The sequence below is a fragment of the Mustela erminea genome, chromosome 14 (genome assembly GCF_009829155.1).
Source record: "Mustela erminea isolate mMusErm1 chromosome 14, mMusErm1.Pri, whole genome shotgun sequence".
Lineage (NCBI taxonomy): Eukaryota > Metazoa > Chordata > Mammalia > Carnivora > Mustelidae > Mustela > Mustela erminea.
The window spans coordinates 13,380,548-13,396,956 of NC_045627.1; the positions used below are offsets into that span (position 1 = coordinate 13,380,548).

General features: G+C 44.3%; 1 protein-coding gene and 1 pseudogene across 2 annotated transcripts in view; one reads left to right on the plus strand and one right to left on the minus strand.

Annotated features, from left to right (window-relative positions):
• Nucleotides 1-7,763: 7,763 nt before the first annotated feature.
• ACTN2 (actinin alpha 2) overlaps nt 7,764-16,409 on the minus strand; it is a 66,258-nt gene continuing 57,612 nt past the window's right edge. For both annotated transcript variants that reach the window (XM_032312976.1, XM_032312975.1), the window contains exons 16-21: nt 14,431-14,565; nt 13,328-13,507; nt 12,566-12,712; nt 10,517-10,582; nt 9,573-9,731; nt 7,764-7,978 (exon numbers count right to left, since the gene is read on the minus strand). In XM_032312976.1, coding sequence (XP_032168867.1) covers nt 7,820-7,978; nt 9,573-9,731; nt 10,517-10,582; nt 12,566-12,712; nt 13,328-13,507; nt 14,431-14,565 — 846 coding nt within the window. In that variant the 3' untranslated portion in view covers nt 7,764-7,819. The remainder of the gene's footprint in view (nt 7,979-9,572; nt 9,732-10,516; nt 10,583-12,565; nt 12,713-13,327; nt 13,508-14,430; nt 14,566-16,409) is intronic.
• Nucleotides 9,465-9,573, plus strand: LOC116573828 (annotated as a pseudogene).

Below are 16,409 nucleotides of genomic sequence, written 5' to 3' on the forward strand. Positions count from 1 at the left end.
CTTATCATTCAAGATCCATATCACGTAGTCTCTTTTGATAAAACAAACAATATTCTCAAAAGAGAACAGAGATCATTATTTGAAAGAGAACAAATGGATGGGTAGGGACAGGAGGAAGACAAAGACCCTTAGCCCCAGAGATAGAAGTATTCCGTGTCAGCAAAACTGCTTGCATTCACTCTGATGCAAAAGAGTCAGAACAGCATTGATGGAAAACCACATAGAAAAAAGAGGAAAAAAGCATGTGAAAACAAAGAATATCTGAAAATTGCACTTAAAATGATATGTGGTGGTTGTAAAATGAACAAATACATGGATGGATTGGATGTGTTGAATTTGGTACAAAAAGTTACTATCTTCCATTATTAAATATATATAAAGATGAGTTGACAGAAAAAAATGTGAAAACATTTAGCACAATCTGAAATACCATAACTAGGGCACCTGGGTGGCTCAGTTGCTTAAGTGTCTGCCTTTGGCTCAGGTCATGATTTCAGGGTCCTGGGATGGAGCCCCAATTCAGGCTTCCAGCCCAGTGGGGAGTCTGTCCCTCTCCCTCTGCACCACTCCCCCCATGCTCATGGATGTGCACTCTCTCTCAGATAAATAAAATTCTTAAAAATAAATAAAATAATATACTATAAATATAGCTGTGCAACCAGGTCAGGAAACTGTCAACGTTTCTATTATATTCTTTGGGGTAAAGCTAAGCTGCTAAAACAGAGACCCTAAATGCAATGGTTTAAAGCTTATACAGTTGACCCCTGAACAATGTGGTGGTTAAAGGCGCCAACCCTCCACCCCATGCAGTTGAAAACATGCTCAGAACTTTTGACTTCCCCCAAATCTCACAACTGATAGTCTACTATTGTCTAGTGGAAGCCTTACTGATAAAAGTCAATTAACATGTATTTGTATGTTGTATGCATTATGTACTGTATTCTTAGAACAAAGTAAGCCAGAGAAAAGAAAATGTTATTAAGAAAATTATAAGGAAAACACATTTATAGTACTGTACTGTGTATATATATATATATATATATATATATATATATATATATATATATATATAAACCCTGCGTATAAATGGATACATGCAGCTCAAACTGATATGTTTAAGGGTCAAATGTACAAATGAGTTTCTTTCCTTATGGCTGAATTGAGGTGAGCAGCCCATGTCACTGGGGAAAACCTGTTACTCAGGAACCCAGATATCTTCTTGGTGATAGTGTTCTATCCCTCAGACTTAACAGCCGACTATCGGTGACACCTGCTGTCTTTCTCTTACAGACTTCTTGTTTAGTCCATTTGACCCAGGAAGGGTTGGGGCAATCACTCATTTCAACACTCTTTTGCCAATATCTCTCTGAAAATAAAATGTTTTTGTATTATCATGTGCTTTAATCATATTTTCACCAAAACATTGGAGCTGCAGCTTTAGATAATTGAAAAAATGGGAAATGTCTCCATAGAACCTAATTACAAAATTTAGGCTAAACGATTAATTCCATCGGTCTCACTTCCTGTCATTACAAAAAGTAATAATCAGACTTTATTCTTCAATTCAAATAAACTGTTAACACATTTTGATCAATAGAATAAAAAACACTGAGAGATAAAAGAGGCAACAAATCCTGTAAAAGCAGTTAAGTCAAGATTAAAAGACTGTGGTGCTAATAGAAATTGTTCATTATGTAAATTTTTCTCATTTACTCATGCAATATAATATGTAGCTACAATTTTAAGTTATTCCTGAAGCAAAGGGGAAGCTAAAAGAAATGATACTCCTTTGGTACATGTCTATGCATCTGTATCCTGAACTTTGGTGTTTGGAAACAAATACAAATCATGTATAAAATGAAGAAGTAATTCCATTAATTTTCTTAAACATACTGATCAAACTGTTTCCAAGTATTTAGCGAAAGAGTAAGGATAGACTGAACGTTAATTGGTCTGGTAGCTAGGATACATTTTGTTTTTTTGCTAACATGAAATAGTACATACCAAATATTTTCTAAGATGAAGTAAGTTCAAGACTGCCACTGGAATATTTTAAATATGTTTTTAAATGCCTTTTTGTGTAATACATACCACCACTAAGAGAAGTCGTGTCAACAATGACCACAGGCTTTGTCTGGTGACATTTGCAAACTGTGGTTGCCTCAGAAAACCTCCCTTGGCTGGTCTATGCTGCTGCAGTCCAGTGGTGTGTTTTCCAACCAGCTAATTCCTTCTAAGGATTATTCTTGAGCGTAGCTGGGAAAGATTGCTTGTACTTAAATACAGGACCAAAAAAGCAAATGGGTCCTGTATTTGCTTTGCTCCCCATGAATGTATCTATTTATGTCTTTTTACATTTTTGTCAGTAACTTTTTGTAGTACAAAATTTAGTTCTGAATGAATGTTTAATGGTTAAATGGTTAAAATTACAAAAATTCTAGGGGTGCCTGGGTGGCTCTGTTGGTTAAGTGTCTGCCTTCAGCTCAGGTCATGATCCCAGGGTCCTGGGATGGAGCCCTGTATCAGGACTCCCTGCTCAGCAGGGGGTCTGCTTATCCATTTCACCCTGCCTCTCCCCCTCTCCTTGCTCATGCTCTCTCTCTCTAATAAATAAAATGTTTTAAGAAACTACAAAAATTTTAGAAGAATACAGAAAAATTCTTAGTAACCCTATATTTAGCCAAGACTTAACAGGACACATGGAAAAAAATCCCAAATTATAAGATAAAACAATAAACTGGATGTCATCAAAATTATAATTTCGTTCACTAACGACACTACTCCAAAAATGAAGAGTAAGCCTCAGACTGGGGGCAAACATTCAGATGCTCTGATTTTCCATCACCAGTCTCCCCCATGAGTCATTCATTCTTTTGACAATAATTGAGGAGTGGAAAAGGTGAGGTTAGTAAGTGAAAACAGGCATTACTGCCGCCTCCAACAGTTTATAATACAAGCATCTGATTTCAGAATGTCCCCACAAGGGCCATTGTGTTCCATTCCTAATGCCACAGTTCACCTTCAGCAGAACAATGAATAAGACCAGAAAAGGTAAAAAGTTTCAGGATTGGAAGTATAGTGACTTGATCAAGGACCCCACTAAGGGATTCAAGTAATAGTTCTAATAATCCCTTTGTTTGGAGCCCTGGAGATTTTTTCCTTTTAAGATTTTATTTGTTTATTTGACAGAGAGAGAGAGAGAGAGAGATCACAAGTAGGCAGAGAGGCAGGCAGAGAGAGAGGGGGAAGCAGGCTCCCTGCTGAGCAGAGCCAGATGCTGGTCTCAATCCCAGGACACCGAGATCATGACCTGAGCTGAAGGCAGAGGATTAACCCACTGAGCCACCCAGGTGCCCCAGAGCCCTGGACATTTTTTAGCCTAGGTCAGTGCACTTTAGATTTAGAATGGGTGAAGGGTGTGCTCTTCTTGTGAGAAGTGGGGAAAAGGTGGTTCTACAAGCAAAAGTGATAATGGAGATCCTGTGGTGTTAGGAGGGAGTGCATTTGGGAAGCTGAAGATTGAGAAATGTGTTAAAAGCGCCCATTTCCACGAAGCGCTTGGACATCTGCACGTGCATGGGTCCGCTTGCTGGAAGTCCACTGCTCTAACTCACTCATCAGTTCGAATTCTTTCCTGACCATCTCCAGCCCAGCCATGGGCCTAATGATTTCCACCTGTTCTTCCTGTGCGTGCTAGTCAATCACCCTCAAATTCCCACAAACACGCAATCCTGTTCATTCAATGCTCACTACCCGCCCCAGGCTGGGTCCTGTGCTCACGGGTGCCCGGGTAAAATACGTCTTTGCCGGGCTCCTGGGTGGCTCAGTGGGTTAAGCCGCTGCCTTCGGCTCAGGTCATGATCTCGGGGTCCTGGGATCAAGTCCCGCATCGGGCTCTCTGCTCAGCAGGGAGCCTGCTTCCTCCTATCTCTCTCTGCCTGCCTCTCTGCCTACTTGTAATCTCTCTGTCAAATAAATAAATAAAATCTTAAAAAAAAAAAAAAAGATACGTCCTTGCCCTCGCCGTCTCAGCAGAGCACTACCCCAGGATAGTGCATGAGACCCTCGAAGCAGGAGCAAGAACAAGGTCTGGAAGTAGAGGTGTGAAGATTGGACTAGTCTAGGGAAGGCCTCCCAAAGGAGGAGACAGGCCTGGAGGGATGACGGATTTGCCCCCACCGGAGAAGAGCAAAGAACCTTGTCCAACATCTGAAACACTGAACTGAGTCAGTTGTTAGAAAGGAAGACATCTGGGAAATAACAATGCTTGGGGATATCCGGGTGCATCTGAGGTGTATGTGGGAACCGTTGCCACAGAGAAGGCTGGTTCCCTACGGGCACTCACTGTTACTCATGATGGATTTCCTCGTATATGTCTGCAGATCCCATTGGCAACAGTCCCAGAGCAGACCGCAGAGTCCGAGGCTCAGAAAAAGCCAGGACACTCAGCCTCAACTGTACACTAGATTGATTGACGGGAATGACTAGCTTCTCCCACCTCCTGATCTAACTGATCTCCGGTGGGATCCAGGCCTCCGTAAGGCAATTTTGATGAGGGAGGTGCTGTTGATGAGGGCTACCAATCTTGGCTTTGCGTATTGGTCACCTAGGTAATTTTGAAACTATACACTTAAATGCTGACCATAACACCATCCCATTGTTCACATTGAGTATTCAAAAACTCCTTTTTCTCTTTACAGGTAGTTTACACAGCTCATCTTTCTCCATCTCTGGTAGCTTGTCCTGTAGAGATGCATCGTGCCTTGGGTAGAGGTTTCCACTGACAACTTACAACCCTCTCCAAGCTCCCAGTTTCAGAACAATGACGGTCTGTTAGTTTCTCAAGTATGGAGTTATTAATGAATGCCTAAGGGAAACAAAACCTGTCTCCTTCTCTGCTGGTTCCATCAGACACATGAAAATGTCCCAGACAGGACAGTTTAACCACTGCCCAGGCTGCAGGGTATTTAAGAAAGCTCAAGGACACAGTTAGACACGCTCAATAACTTCTTGCCAAATAATCCATTGAAAAAGAGGGTGAATTTTTGTCAGCTTCTGGTAACCATTACCAGCTTCACCTCCAAGTCCAAGTTTTTAACTCTGTGTCATGTAGATTTGTGTCCTCTTGCTCAAGAGTCAGAGGAAGCTCATTTCAACTTTTTCATTCAAGAACATACACTGAGTCACGTACACAGCAAGAGAGACTACTAAGCCAAATGTACCTGTCTCAAACTAAGTCCTTGCCTGACACTTCTAGGTCACTGACTGGGCGGTGCCAGAGTTTGGTCATTCATATTTGTCCTGTTTACCTTCCCACTAAGAGCCTCTCTAATTCTTTTAGCTTTTTTTATTCTGCTGATCCTTTCCTTTTCCTCTAATCCAGTGGATTTCATCATTCTTTCTCTTTTTTAAGAAGATTTCATTTTTAAGTAACCTCTACACCCAACATGGGGCTCGAACTCATGACCGCAACGAACTTCCAGAGTTGCAGGCTCTACTGACTGAGCCACCCAGGAGTCCCTAATCCAGCAGTTTTCAATTAAGTGCTATTAGACTCCTCTGTGGAGCTTTTAAAAAAATTCAGATGTCCAGGTCTTAACCCAGACCTTCTTAGCACTGTCAAGAACAACAAGAACTGTGCTTTCTGAGACGAGCTCCTCAGTAAAAATTCCTTCCTACTCCGCTTAGTTTCCCCGTGCATTCATCACTCACCTCGAACTGGGTCAAATCACCCTCCACCCCACAAGCCCATCTCTGATTCTTCAAAGCGGACAAATACTAACCCCTTTGAGAGCTTTAAAATATGACGGAAATTTTAAGTAATGAAGACTGTGGTTAACCAAAGAAACTGGTAATTGTTTGGAATAATAAAAAACAGGAATTCTTTTCTTTTTCTTTTACAAATGAAGTTTAATTGATAATTCAGCTTCAGGAATAAAAATAACTTTCTAAAATGAGAGTATAAACATGTTTATTAAGTGTTTTTCAGAGTTTACTTCTTTTCTTCGTTTATTTTCATATAGAGCTGATCCATTCTCTTGCCTGAATGTTGTAAAGAAATTTAGAGCTTAGGTAGATGAGCTAATTACTCCCATCCTAAAACACCACATATCTCCCTAGTTGCCTCAAAGGCAGAAGGACTTTCTACTTTTCCCGTAATGTTTATGGCTGGAATATAGCACCTGCTTGAAATAAAATAGGGAGTCAGAGTTCACCCTAACCATGACCCCAGAAGTGTCTGGCATTAAACTCATGGACTCGGTTATTTCAGGAATTCGCCAACTACCACCTCCTTCATAAAATGAAGCACATTAAATTAAACTATTATAAAGGTTGAGAGTTCTAAAGGGGCCAATGTAGTCAAAGCCATTATGAATGGAAAATACCACATTTCTGTTGCTGGAAGTCTATAACAAGCTGAGGAAACAGACCGTAGGTAAGAAGCACATTACTGCCTTTTCTAGTAACACTAACTGTTTGCAACTGTTTTTTTTTTTTTGTTTCGAATTCCTGTCCTGATCACTGAGGGCGAAGATAGAAAAACAATTCCTGCTTTATTCTCTACAAGCTGTCAACAAGATGGAAGAACGGAGGGAGAAGAAAAATGGATGAGCATTGACAAGACCGAGAGGATGCTGGGAGCACACGGGATGTCCTCCGCCATGAGGCTTCAGATGCGGACAGAGCCAGACTCAGACGTGTCGGGGTTCACAGCCGGTCACAGCCACGGACACACCCCACATGCTAGCAAAACCGTCTAGTAAGTCCTACTGCATAAAATGAGTTAGGAAATGAATTAGGAAAGAACTTACCTCTGCCTCTGCTGAGAATTAAGCCTTTCCTACTGTTTCCTACGAACTCCTTCTCCTTACCAGGTCACAAACCACAGGCAGGAAGAAGGTCTTCCTGGAGAACTGTAAGGGTCCCAGTTTCTGACCTGACCCTTCTCAGAACTGCCACTACAGACACTTGTTTATATGAAAACAGAGCACTTGATAACGGTGAACCTGAGCTAACAAGCTCTAGAGAAAACACAAAGACCTGAAATCAATAAACAATCCTAAAAAACTGATTTTATCTAGTGCTTTTATGTTTCTCACTGGCAATGAAGCTGGCTTTCCTATTTCCTGAGGAGGTCCCTACTCTGAGGATAAATAAGGCATTGAAACCCACTAACGACTACATAATCCTAAATGATAGCTGACTCATTCATTCATTCATTCATTCACTCACTCATCTCCACTTAAAGAGTTTCCAGGACTAAAGACCTTTTGGGTACTTGGTTTTTATTCCCTGGACAATACTAAATTTAAATACACCTAATTTTTGGATAAGCAAGAACCCTAATATCCCCAACATAGCATGCTAGGGATAATCACATCAACATATCAAACATGAAGAATATTTTTAAAGTATCAAATGTTTAGCAAATTAGCGATTTTTTCCCCCTATTCTTGAATCTTGGGTATTTTGCAATTTCCCTTTTTTTATACTTTTCTTCCATCCCTAGAGCCTCCTAATTTCACACTACCTGAGTAATCCGCTGTTTTATCAAAGAAACAAACGAAAACCTGCTTATCTTAGTGTACTCACCTACAAATCCCAAACCAGAGAAACCTACTTATGAAACACACGACCCCGTGCAACAACCGGAGAAACTTCGTTGCGGCTGCGTCACACTGCTGGTAAACCATGCAGGTGCCAACTATTTTTTCTCTCCCTCTTAACTTAATAACACTTGTCAAAGGTTCCAGGAAACCAACTGTGACTTCAGCTTTTATTGCGTTCTGAGGGGATCAGTGGATACAGAGCCCCGGCATCACAGATCGCTCTCCCCGTACAGGGCGGAGGAGAAGGCGGTGTAATCCAGGGCGCCGGGCACGCTGCCCGGGCCTGAGTAGGCGGGCATCCTCTTGATGCAGTACTGGGCCTGATCCGGGGGCAGCTCTCGGCGCAGCTCCTCCGCCAGGATGTACGGCTGAGAAAGACACACACGAGGATTTGTAAGCTCAACTGCAGAACACGTGGGAATAGACGTGGTTTTCATACTTACACACGGCTTGCGTTTGTTTAGTCTAAATAAAGGGGGAAATGCCGGGAGTCCAACGGGCCCGGGAGCCGAAGACCCACACAAGGCTGCGTTTCCCTGCTAAGAGCCAAGCTGCAAGGTGATTGCTCTTGGAGCCGGCAGGACATTTAATGGGCTTCATAAAGGCAGAGGGAGGACCAGCATCTGTACTTCTCAAACTGAGCCACCATGCAAGTAAAAAACACTATGACCTAAGAATCATACTGGAAAGATAAAGGGATGGTTGGTTTATACCATATGCTGATGAGAATGTGGGGATAGTTCACATGATCAACTTTTTTTTTTAATGTATACAATACATGTGTTTAGAAAATGGAGTTGTTTTTCTACTCAGTTTATTGAAAAGCTAATTTTGCCACTGGAGAAAACCTCTCTCTAAAGCAAAATAAAATCAACATTTAATAATGGGATGTATGTATTTTCTTAAAGGTCAAATGTCCAAAAGGAAACAGGCTAATTTTAATAAAACAGACTGGCTAAGTAAGAGGCAAAATAAATAAACAGCAAATATGCTTAACTTACAGTACGGTTTTTGGGGGTATGGGTGAGTTAGGTGAGCTTTGATTTATTACCTCCTGATCCGATGGGCTCTCTCCCTCTACCCCCATCCTCAGGACACGGGATTAATTTTAAAACAAACGTTATTGTTGTCAGGATAGTTTATCTTCTCTGATGTTGTAAGGTAATAAACATGGCTCTGCTGATGTTTTCACATGCTCAATTCCTCCTCCCTCTCAGCCAGAACACAGAGTAAAAGAAACCTATTCCACACTTAATTTATACCTACTAAGATATTGTTATTGTTCGGGGAATGAGAGTCAAAAATTCTGAACTTGCTGTTAAACTCCTACTTAATTTCTAGGCTAAAGGTAATGCAAAGCTTGCCAATATTTTAAAGGACTGAATGGCTATATTTAACTCAGCCTCCAGGGTCGGGCCCAAAGTCAGGGTCACCGATCCTTAAGAAAAGGTTCCCAGTTTCACAGTATCTGAATTGTGCAGTTTCTTCTTTCTGAGTCTTATCTCCTGGCCCAGAATGTAAAATGGAGTTTACCCAGTGAAACATACACAAAAAACTCTATAAAATATGCACTGGGTTCCTTCTGTCAAACTCCCTGAGAGGCCCACACAAATGCTGGGAACAGAATGTCTGTTTTCTCTGTTCTGTGGGGGCCACTGTTAGGTTGACTTGCATTTTCTGAATTCGATGCTGACGTGGTTCAAAACACACTAATATCGAAGTGGTTTTTACTTGGCAACGCTGTTTCCTGCTTTACTAGAACAATGCCATGAGCTCCCACAAAAGCAGAAGGAGATCTGTCGTCTATAGCCATACCACCCTGAACGCTCCCACAAAAGCAGAAGGAGATCTGTCGTCTATGGCCATACCACCCTGAACGCGCCCGATCTCGTCTGATCTCGGAAGCTAAGCAGGGTCGGGCCTGGTTAGTACTTGGATGGGAGAAGATCTGTCACTGCAGACCTTATCAGAAGCCAGGATCCGGAAGGAGGCAATGACCTGCTCCGCCGTGTCAGTGTCGGCCGTCTCTCTCGTCATGAAGTCGATGAAGGACTGGAAGGTGACGGTGCCTTGTCCGTTGGGATCCACCAGGGTCATGATGCGTGCAAATTCAGCTTCGCCCTGAGGCGAGGTTGCAAAGAAACAGGTACTTTAGCGGGACCCAATCCTCAACAGTGCCATTCCCCGTCCTTTCACTCCTGACATGCAAATTCCTCATGGTTTGAACACTCAAACACTCCCTGCATTTCCCTTCAGTCTTTGGAACAGATTCCCCAGAGGAGTAACTTAAGTTTACTGCCATCAAATGATGTTACAAGTTGCTGTAATGTCAAGCCAGAAGCTCTCAAATGTCCGAATTTCTTCCTCTCTCTGTCCTTGTAGCCCTCAGGCCTGAACGGACTTCTGGAGGAGAACTAAGAGAGCAAGGGAGCTGGGCCTTTCCTCCGACCACAACCAACTGCTAAGTAGAAGGCAGTTCAGAACACGGCCCTCGTAATTTTTATTTTAAGGGTCTGAAAAGAATCAAAGCAGCTCATGTTCAAATACACATTAGAGTAAGAGGGAAAAGAACTTTGAAATTCATCAGGCCACCAAAAGTCATTGAGGTGTATACACTTTTATGAGGGAACTACAGTTTGCAATAAAGTTGTCTTAAAAAGTTCATGTTTCCTTCTTTCACTAGGAAAAATAAAAATCTGACTGATTACGAATAACAATATATGTTCTGGTTCTGTGAAATGATTTTTATATAGCAGCAAGCAAACCTTCAGAAAGATCACCCTATACAATAAAAGTGAACTGATCCCAAATGTGCGATCACACACTAAGCTAGTCATTTCCCGTAACGTAAGTCCAAACTCAAAAAACATTTTACAATCCTTGTAAAATGTTAACTTCTGTCTTACCAAATCATAACCCATGGAAATCAAGCAGGCTCTGAAATCCTCGTGATCCATCAGGCCGTTCTTCCTCTGCCGACAAATACAAAGAACGGAGACTCAGAAAATTAGGGACAAAGCAAACAAGTGAAGCGAACAGGACAGAATCTGGTAAGAGAAAGGCCCCGTGGAGCCTTGCCGAGGAGATGGGAAAGGCCACCCATGACTTCTAAGGGGATGGAACCAACACAAGGATATTACAAAATAGCTTCTTAGAAAGGAAGGAGGAGTAGGGGGGATAACCACCAGGCAAAAGAGATAGGAGACTACACATTCACGACAACCACAGGAAAAAACCACCCAGAGCCGTGAGAATGACCCAGTCGGGAACCAACTACTGCCACGTACGACATAGCCCCAAGTGCTCCGAGAAACCATCATGCTCTCGTGGCCCCAAGGGGTCCTCACTTGTGGAGGTCCCCCTTAACAACAGCTCCTAGAACTCAGGCCCAGGGACCCCACAAGCACTCCCAGGCCCGTGGGCCAGGATCGTGTGACCCCTCTAGGCATCACAGCCTCTCCCCATAAATGCCACAGGGGGTCTGCCCAGAGCAGCAAGTAGGAAGCCCATACAGATGACAGCTACCACAGCTGAGAAAAGGCCACGTCAGAACAAATGACAACCCCAACTCTCCAGAAACTGAGGCATCACACAAAACCCTAGACGTTAGGGACGTGCATGCTGTGCTAAGACCCTCTGGTCACTTCCTCTCCCCGCCTCTGACCCTCGGGTCCACCTCACTAAGGCAGCCAATGGCCACTGTCGTGGGAGGTCTCCACTCTAAAAGCTCCAGTAAGAGCCCCTCAGGGCATGTCTGCTGTGCCCTCCGCCATTCATACCCTCACTATTCAATAGAAGATGACCCGAAATGTATCCGCATCCCTGACACCTGTCTCCACGACCTCAAGCACACTTCATTCCCCCCGCAAACATATACTGCTTAATATTTAAATGCATTTTTTTTTTTTTTAACTTGGCAGGTTCTGCGTTGTCCTCCTCTACGATCTCACTGTCTTGGATTCAAATAGCTGTGCCCATTCTTGATGGGGTCTCGGGCCCCCATCAGAGGTCTATAGTCTGAACTCTCTATCAGGTCTGAACCTGGCTGCACAGCCCAGAGACTTGTTTTTTAGATTGTGGGGGGCAGTGAGGAGGGGCAGAGAATCTCAAGCAGGCTCCATGCCCAGCACAAGCCTGACACGGGGCTCGATCTCACGACCTGAGATCATGACGTGAGCTGAAACTAAGAGTAGGCACTCAACCCACAGAACCACCCAGGCTCCCTGCCCAGAGGCATTTTGAGAACCATTTACTGATGACTATAAACCATATACACCTGTTCCATACAGAGTAATGAAAAACCCTTTTCTAAGGATCTTTAGCAAATGATATGTGGCCTTAGATATCACTTTTAGCCATATGATATGCAAACTGGGAATTTTCATATAAAGGATTGGTTTTACTCAATATGATTCAAATCAAAATCCCAGGAAGTATTTTAAAAGCAGCACCTTTTTATATGCCCTTATCACGAAAACGGTCATCATCGTTCTGTTGGTGCATTTTCCTTAAAACCTGTCATGAGTCCATTTTATTAATTTAAAAAAATGGGTTTTGTATGTCAAAAGAGTAGGTTAAGTTTCCATTGGAGGTTTCACCTAAATACTTGGGAAATATACCTCAGGGTTTCATATTTAAATCTTTAGAAAAGATCTAAGTCCAACGACCACACTGCATCTGGGACAGACTTTTCCTTCTGGCTTTGCCATCGACTACAAAGCCACCACCCACCGGCCACCTGCAGAAAGCCACCTGCGAACCTTCAGCTCAAGTCCCCAGGCGCAACATCAGAGCCTACCACTGTGTTTTTGTTGGTGATTTCCCTTGGCATTCATCATCCTGTTTCCCTGTAACGTTTACAGGGCAATAAGACTTGCACTAAGAGCATGAATAGGATTTCCAGTGCATTTTCACATCCCCAGTGCTGCCTTCCGAGCAAGTCGGGAGAGACGTACCCGGTCGAAGTGGTTGAAGGAGGCCCTGAACTCATTCATCTGCTCCTGAGTGATGCCCTTTGCGTCTCTCGTCAGGATCTGGGTCTCCACCTCATTGATGGTTCTGGCGATGGTCGTCAGCAGCACCTCCCACCCGACACGAATGTGCTACCAGAAGAAAAAGGAAACAGTCAGCTCTGGGTCCTTCTGTCCTGTCCATCTTGCCCTCCTGGTTTTCCTAACCGGAGGGCTTAGACCCAGAGGGAGGTAAGTAGGACTTACCCAACTCTATTATTATCTGTACTTTTCTCATTCTAATTTTTTACTCTTCCTAAGATTTTGTAGTGGGAAGTGCTCAGAAGTGAGAGCGGGGTTCTAACAGCGGCAAGCGGCACTTTCTAAATAAAATGCACAATGGAGAGTCTATCTGTCGCTCAAAATAGATTTCCATTTACCAACTAGCAGGATGGGCCCAGGGTTACACCTGCCGGCTCCCAGGGAAGCAAACGGGGCCAGACTGGTAGAACCAGGAACCTTCAGTTACTCTCCAAGTAGTGCAATGACTTCACCGTCATGCTAACGAGGACGAGGATGGTGAAAACCAACACTTCCATAGCTCCTGAAACAGTTCACGGAGCTTTTCCACATAGAGGAATAGGGAAGGCTTGAAGATCCCCCACTTCCACGGGGAAGCACCTCTCACCGGAACAGAGACAAGTGGGGGGGCACCCCAAGAGGCGGTGACACGGTCACAGCGGGAAGCAAAGCCCCAAGCCCGTGTACCTCCATGGTGTAGTTAGTGTGCTTGTTGTCAAAGACCAGTGCCTCCTGGATGAGCTGATGGTCTCCCTCCAGCTTGTCGATGTTGTTCTTATAGTTGATGATGTTGTGCTCGTACTGCTTCAGCTGGTTCATCTGGTCTTCCAGGGCCCCTGTGATCTGGACAGAGCTGCGGGCAATCTCCTGATGGGGCAAGCAGAGGGAGGCAAACCAGTGAGCCGGCCTCTGGGGCCGCCGTGTGCGAATCAGGATCCACGGGTGAGCCGCCGAGGCCACGACCGCATGCGACAGCCCCTAGAGTCCCCCGATTTTCTCCAGGGTGGTGGGAAACAGCAGTCCCATGGCGGGACAGCAGTTCTAGCTCTAGTTCATCTACGTGGTTGCGGGGAGGTGGGAATCAACCGAGATCCAAAACAGCAAAGCAAGAAGAGGGATAAGAGAAGAGTCATTTCTTCTTTGGCTGCAGAGGGAAGCTCCCTGGGTCTGAGCTGCCCTCTTCTGGAGGAGGGTGGGGGACGTTCTGCAGGAGAGAAGCTGCCAGACAGATTGAAGACCACTGGAGGGTCAAAAGAATTTCATATTCCTACAGCTTCTCCCTTTTAAGGAGAAAGCTAATATTGTATCACCAAAAGGGAGGTTGGGAGAAACACATGAAGGGCAACAGGTATCTCTTGGCTGTTCTTAGTGATAAAATGAACCCCCAAATCAGTGCCATTCCAAGATCACTTTTCCTTAAATGTTCTGAAAATGCAAAACATTTGTGACTCTTCCCACGTCCTCCTTAGGGATGGAGGGTTTAGAATCTAGGTCCCACAGAGACTAAACACCAAGAAAGAGCTCCAACATCCTTTTTAATGTCCAAATGAACAGATGGCAGCAAGAGCGGCCTCATCGCCCTTTTCAGTGGGGCCCCCTCGCACTACACCGAGGTCTGCAGGCTACACGAGCTCAGGGACCCAAAGGAGTAAAGCCCGGTGCTACATCAAGGGCCCCCATAGCACTGAGCGGGGCGACAAGCAGAGAAGCAGAAGAGGGGTCACTGTTAGGTCAACACAGGGGCTCATTTCAAGGGCTGCAAGAAGCTCTTTGGAAAGTCACCATCCTACCTCCATCTTGTTCTGGATCCACGGCCCAATGGCGTTGGCCTGTGCGGCAAACTGGCGCCGTAGACGCTCATTGGCATGTTGGCGGGCCAGCTCCTCCTGCAGGGACTGATCCCTGATGGGCACAAGCTGCTTCACCTGTCAGGGACCAAGGGCACAGGGATTAGGGGCCAGCCTGCATCCTGTAGGGGTGTGACCAAGATTTGTGCCTATGGTCCAAAGTGCAGGGTGGGGTGGGGGGCGGACATAGGGAGGGTGGGGGAAAGGGGAAGTAGGGAGACCGAGCGCCCCTACTATAGGAACTGAGGGAGAGCTGGGTCTAGTCCTGGCGGCCATGCAGTGGAAAGGCAGAGTGTGCCTGCATTGAAGACAAGGAGGTCCCTGCAGCCAGGAGTGGGGTGGGGTGGAGGGGTTGGGGAGGTGTTTCAGGGGCCCGGTCCAAAGCGCAGAGGATTTGTGAACCTGCGTGAGGGAGAGCTGACATCTTTATTTTCATGCTCTCTAACTGAAAGTTAGCATTTCCTTCGATTATGAATGTGGGCAGCAAATCCATAGTCATATTTAGCCGTGCTGCGTCTCAATCACAGTAAAAAATCACAGACAGTCTCATGTAACAGGAGTTATTGCCTGCCTCTCAAAATAGCACGCACACTCATCCCTGCTTCGAAATGACCAGATCTGCTGCTAGGCCCTGGTTTAAAATGTGTCCGTGCAGGAGCACAGCCATTACCATACAGCAGCTTTTAAAAAACATTTTAATGGCTATATTTTGACATCATTTGTTTCTGTTGCCACCTTAAACGTTTTTAGGAATTTACTAATACATTTATCTGAAGGGACCCACAGGCTCCCCCAGACTGCCGGAAGGATCCAAGACACAAAAAAGTTAAGGATCCCTGCTTAGGTTCGTGAGTTCAACTCCTATCTAATGTGCGATCACAGGACAGCGTTGCACCAGCCTACACCTCTCTCATTCCATTTGTACCCTGTGATTTACAGTTTCATGCCCTGCCTGAGTTCCCTTTGAATCCACAGACAAAGGAACTATTTCAGACCTCTTTTTTGCATTTTCTGCAAAACTGCTCCTACAGACGTCATTGTTCATAATGTCCCTTTCACAAAAATCCACATGCCCACTTTGCTCTTCAACTTCATGCTGGGAGAAATGTTTGTCCCACTTTAAGAAAGGACCTATTTCCTATTCTTCAGGAGGAAGACTTAGCTCAACATGTTTGTTTCCACGATGGTTGTCAGAAAGCCTGAGCTACGTCTGAAGCTCAAATGCAGTCCGTCGGTCCCATCTCTCAGAAATCCTCTCTCCTCCCCAGACCTGGTCTTCTCCCCTTCTGCACTGTTGATAACTGAACAATTGTTGCTCGTGTGTTTTCACAGCAAGCCACCTCAGATCCACCTGGTGGACTGACTCTGAGGGACTCTGTAGTAGCATTTAGAGATAACTGTGCTCGAATTCAAACCATGAGGATAAATTTTTTCTTAAGGACGAGACAAAAACTCTTAAATGATCCCATGTGGACTATAATTAAATCTGTGGACAGTTTCCCAAAATCTAAAACGCAGCACGTCAGCAGGAGTCCTTGAGTTCCCCCGTTTTCCAGGCAATTTTTCTGCATTTAAAATTAACATACATTTGGAAAGTGTCTTATCCCATATTCTAAAAATTGTTTAATGGAGTACGTACTATAGACAGTCTTGAGTGCACCAAATTTTCAGTAGGGGTTTTAAAAATAGTTTCCCTTATGGTATTAGTCTCATAACCTATACTGATTTTGCCAACATTTTATAAGATCTTCCTTAAGGAAAAATATTTCTACTTTTTTTTTTTTTTAAGATTGTATTTACTTGTCAGAGAGAGAGGGAAAGAGGAGAGGGGCAAATAGAGGGAGAAGCAGGCTCTCTGCTTAGCAAGAAGCCCGATGTCGGACTCGATCCCTGGACCCTGAGATCATGACCTGAGCCAAAGG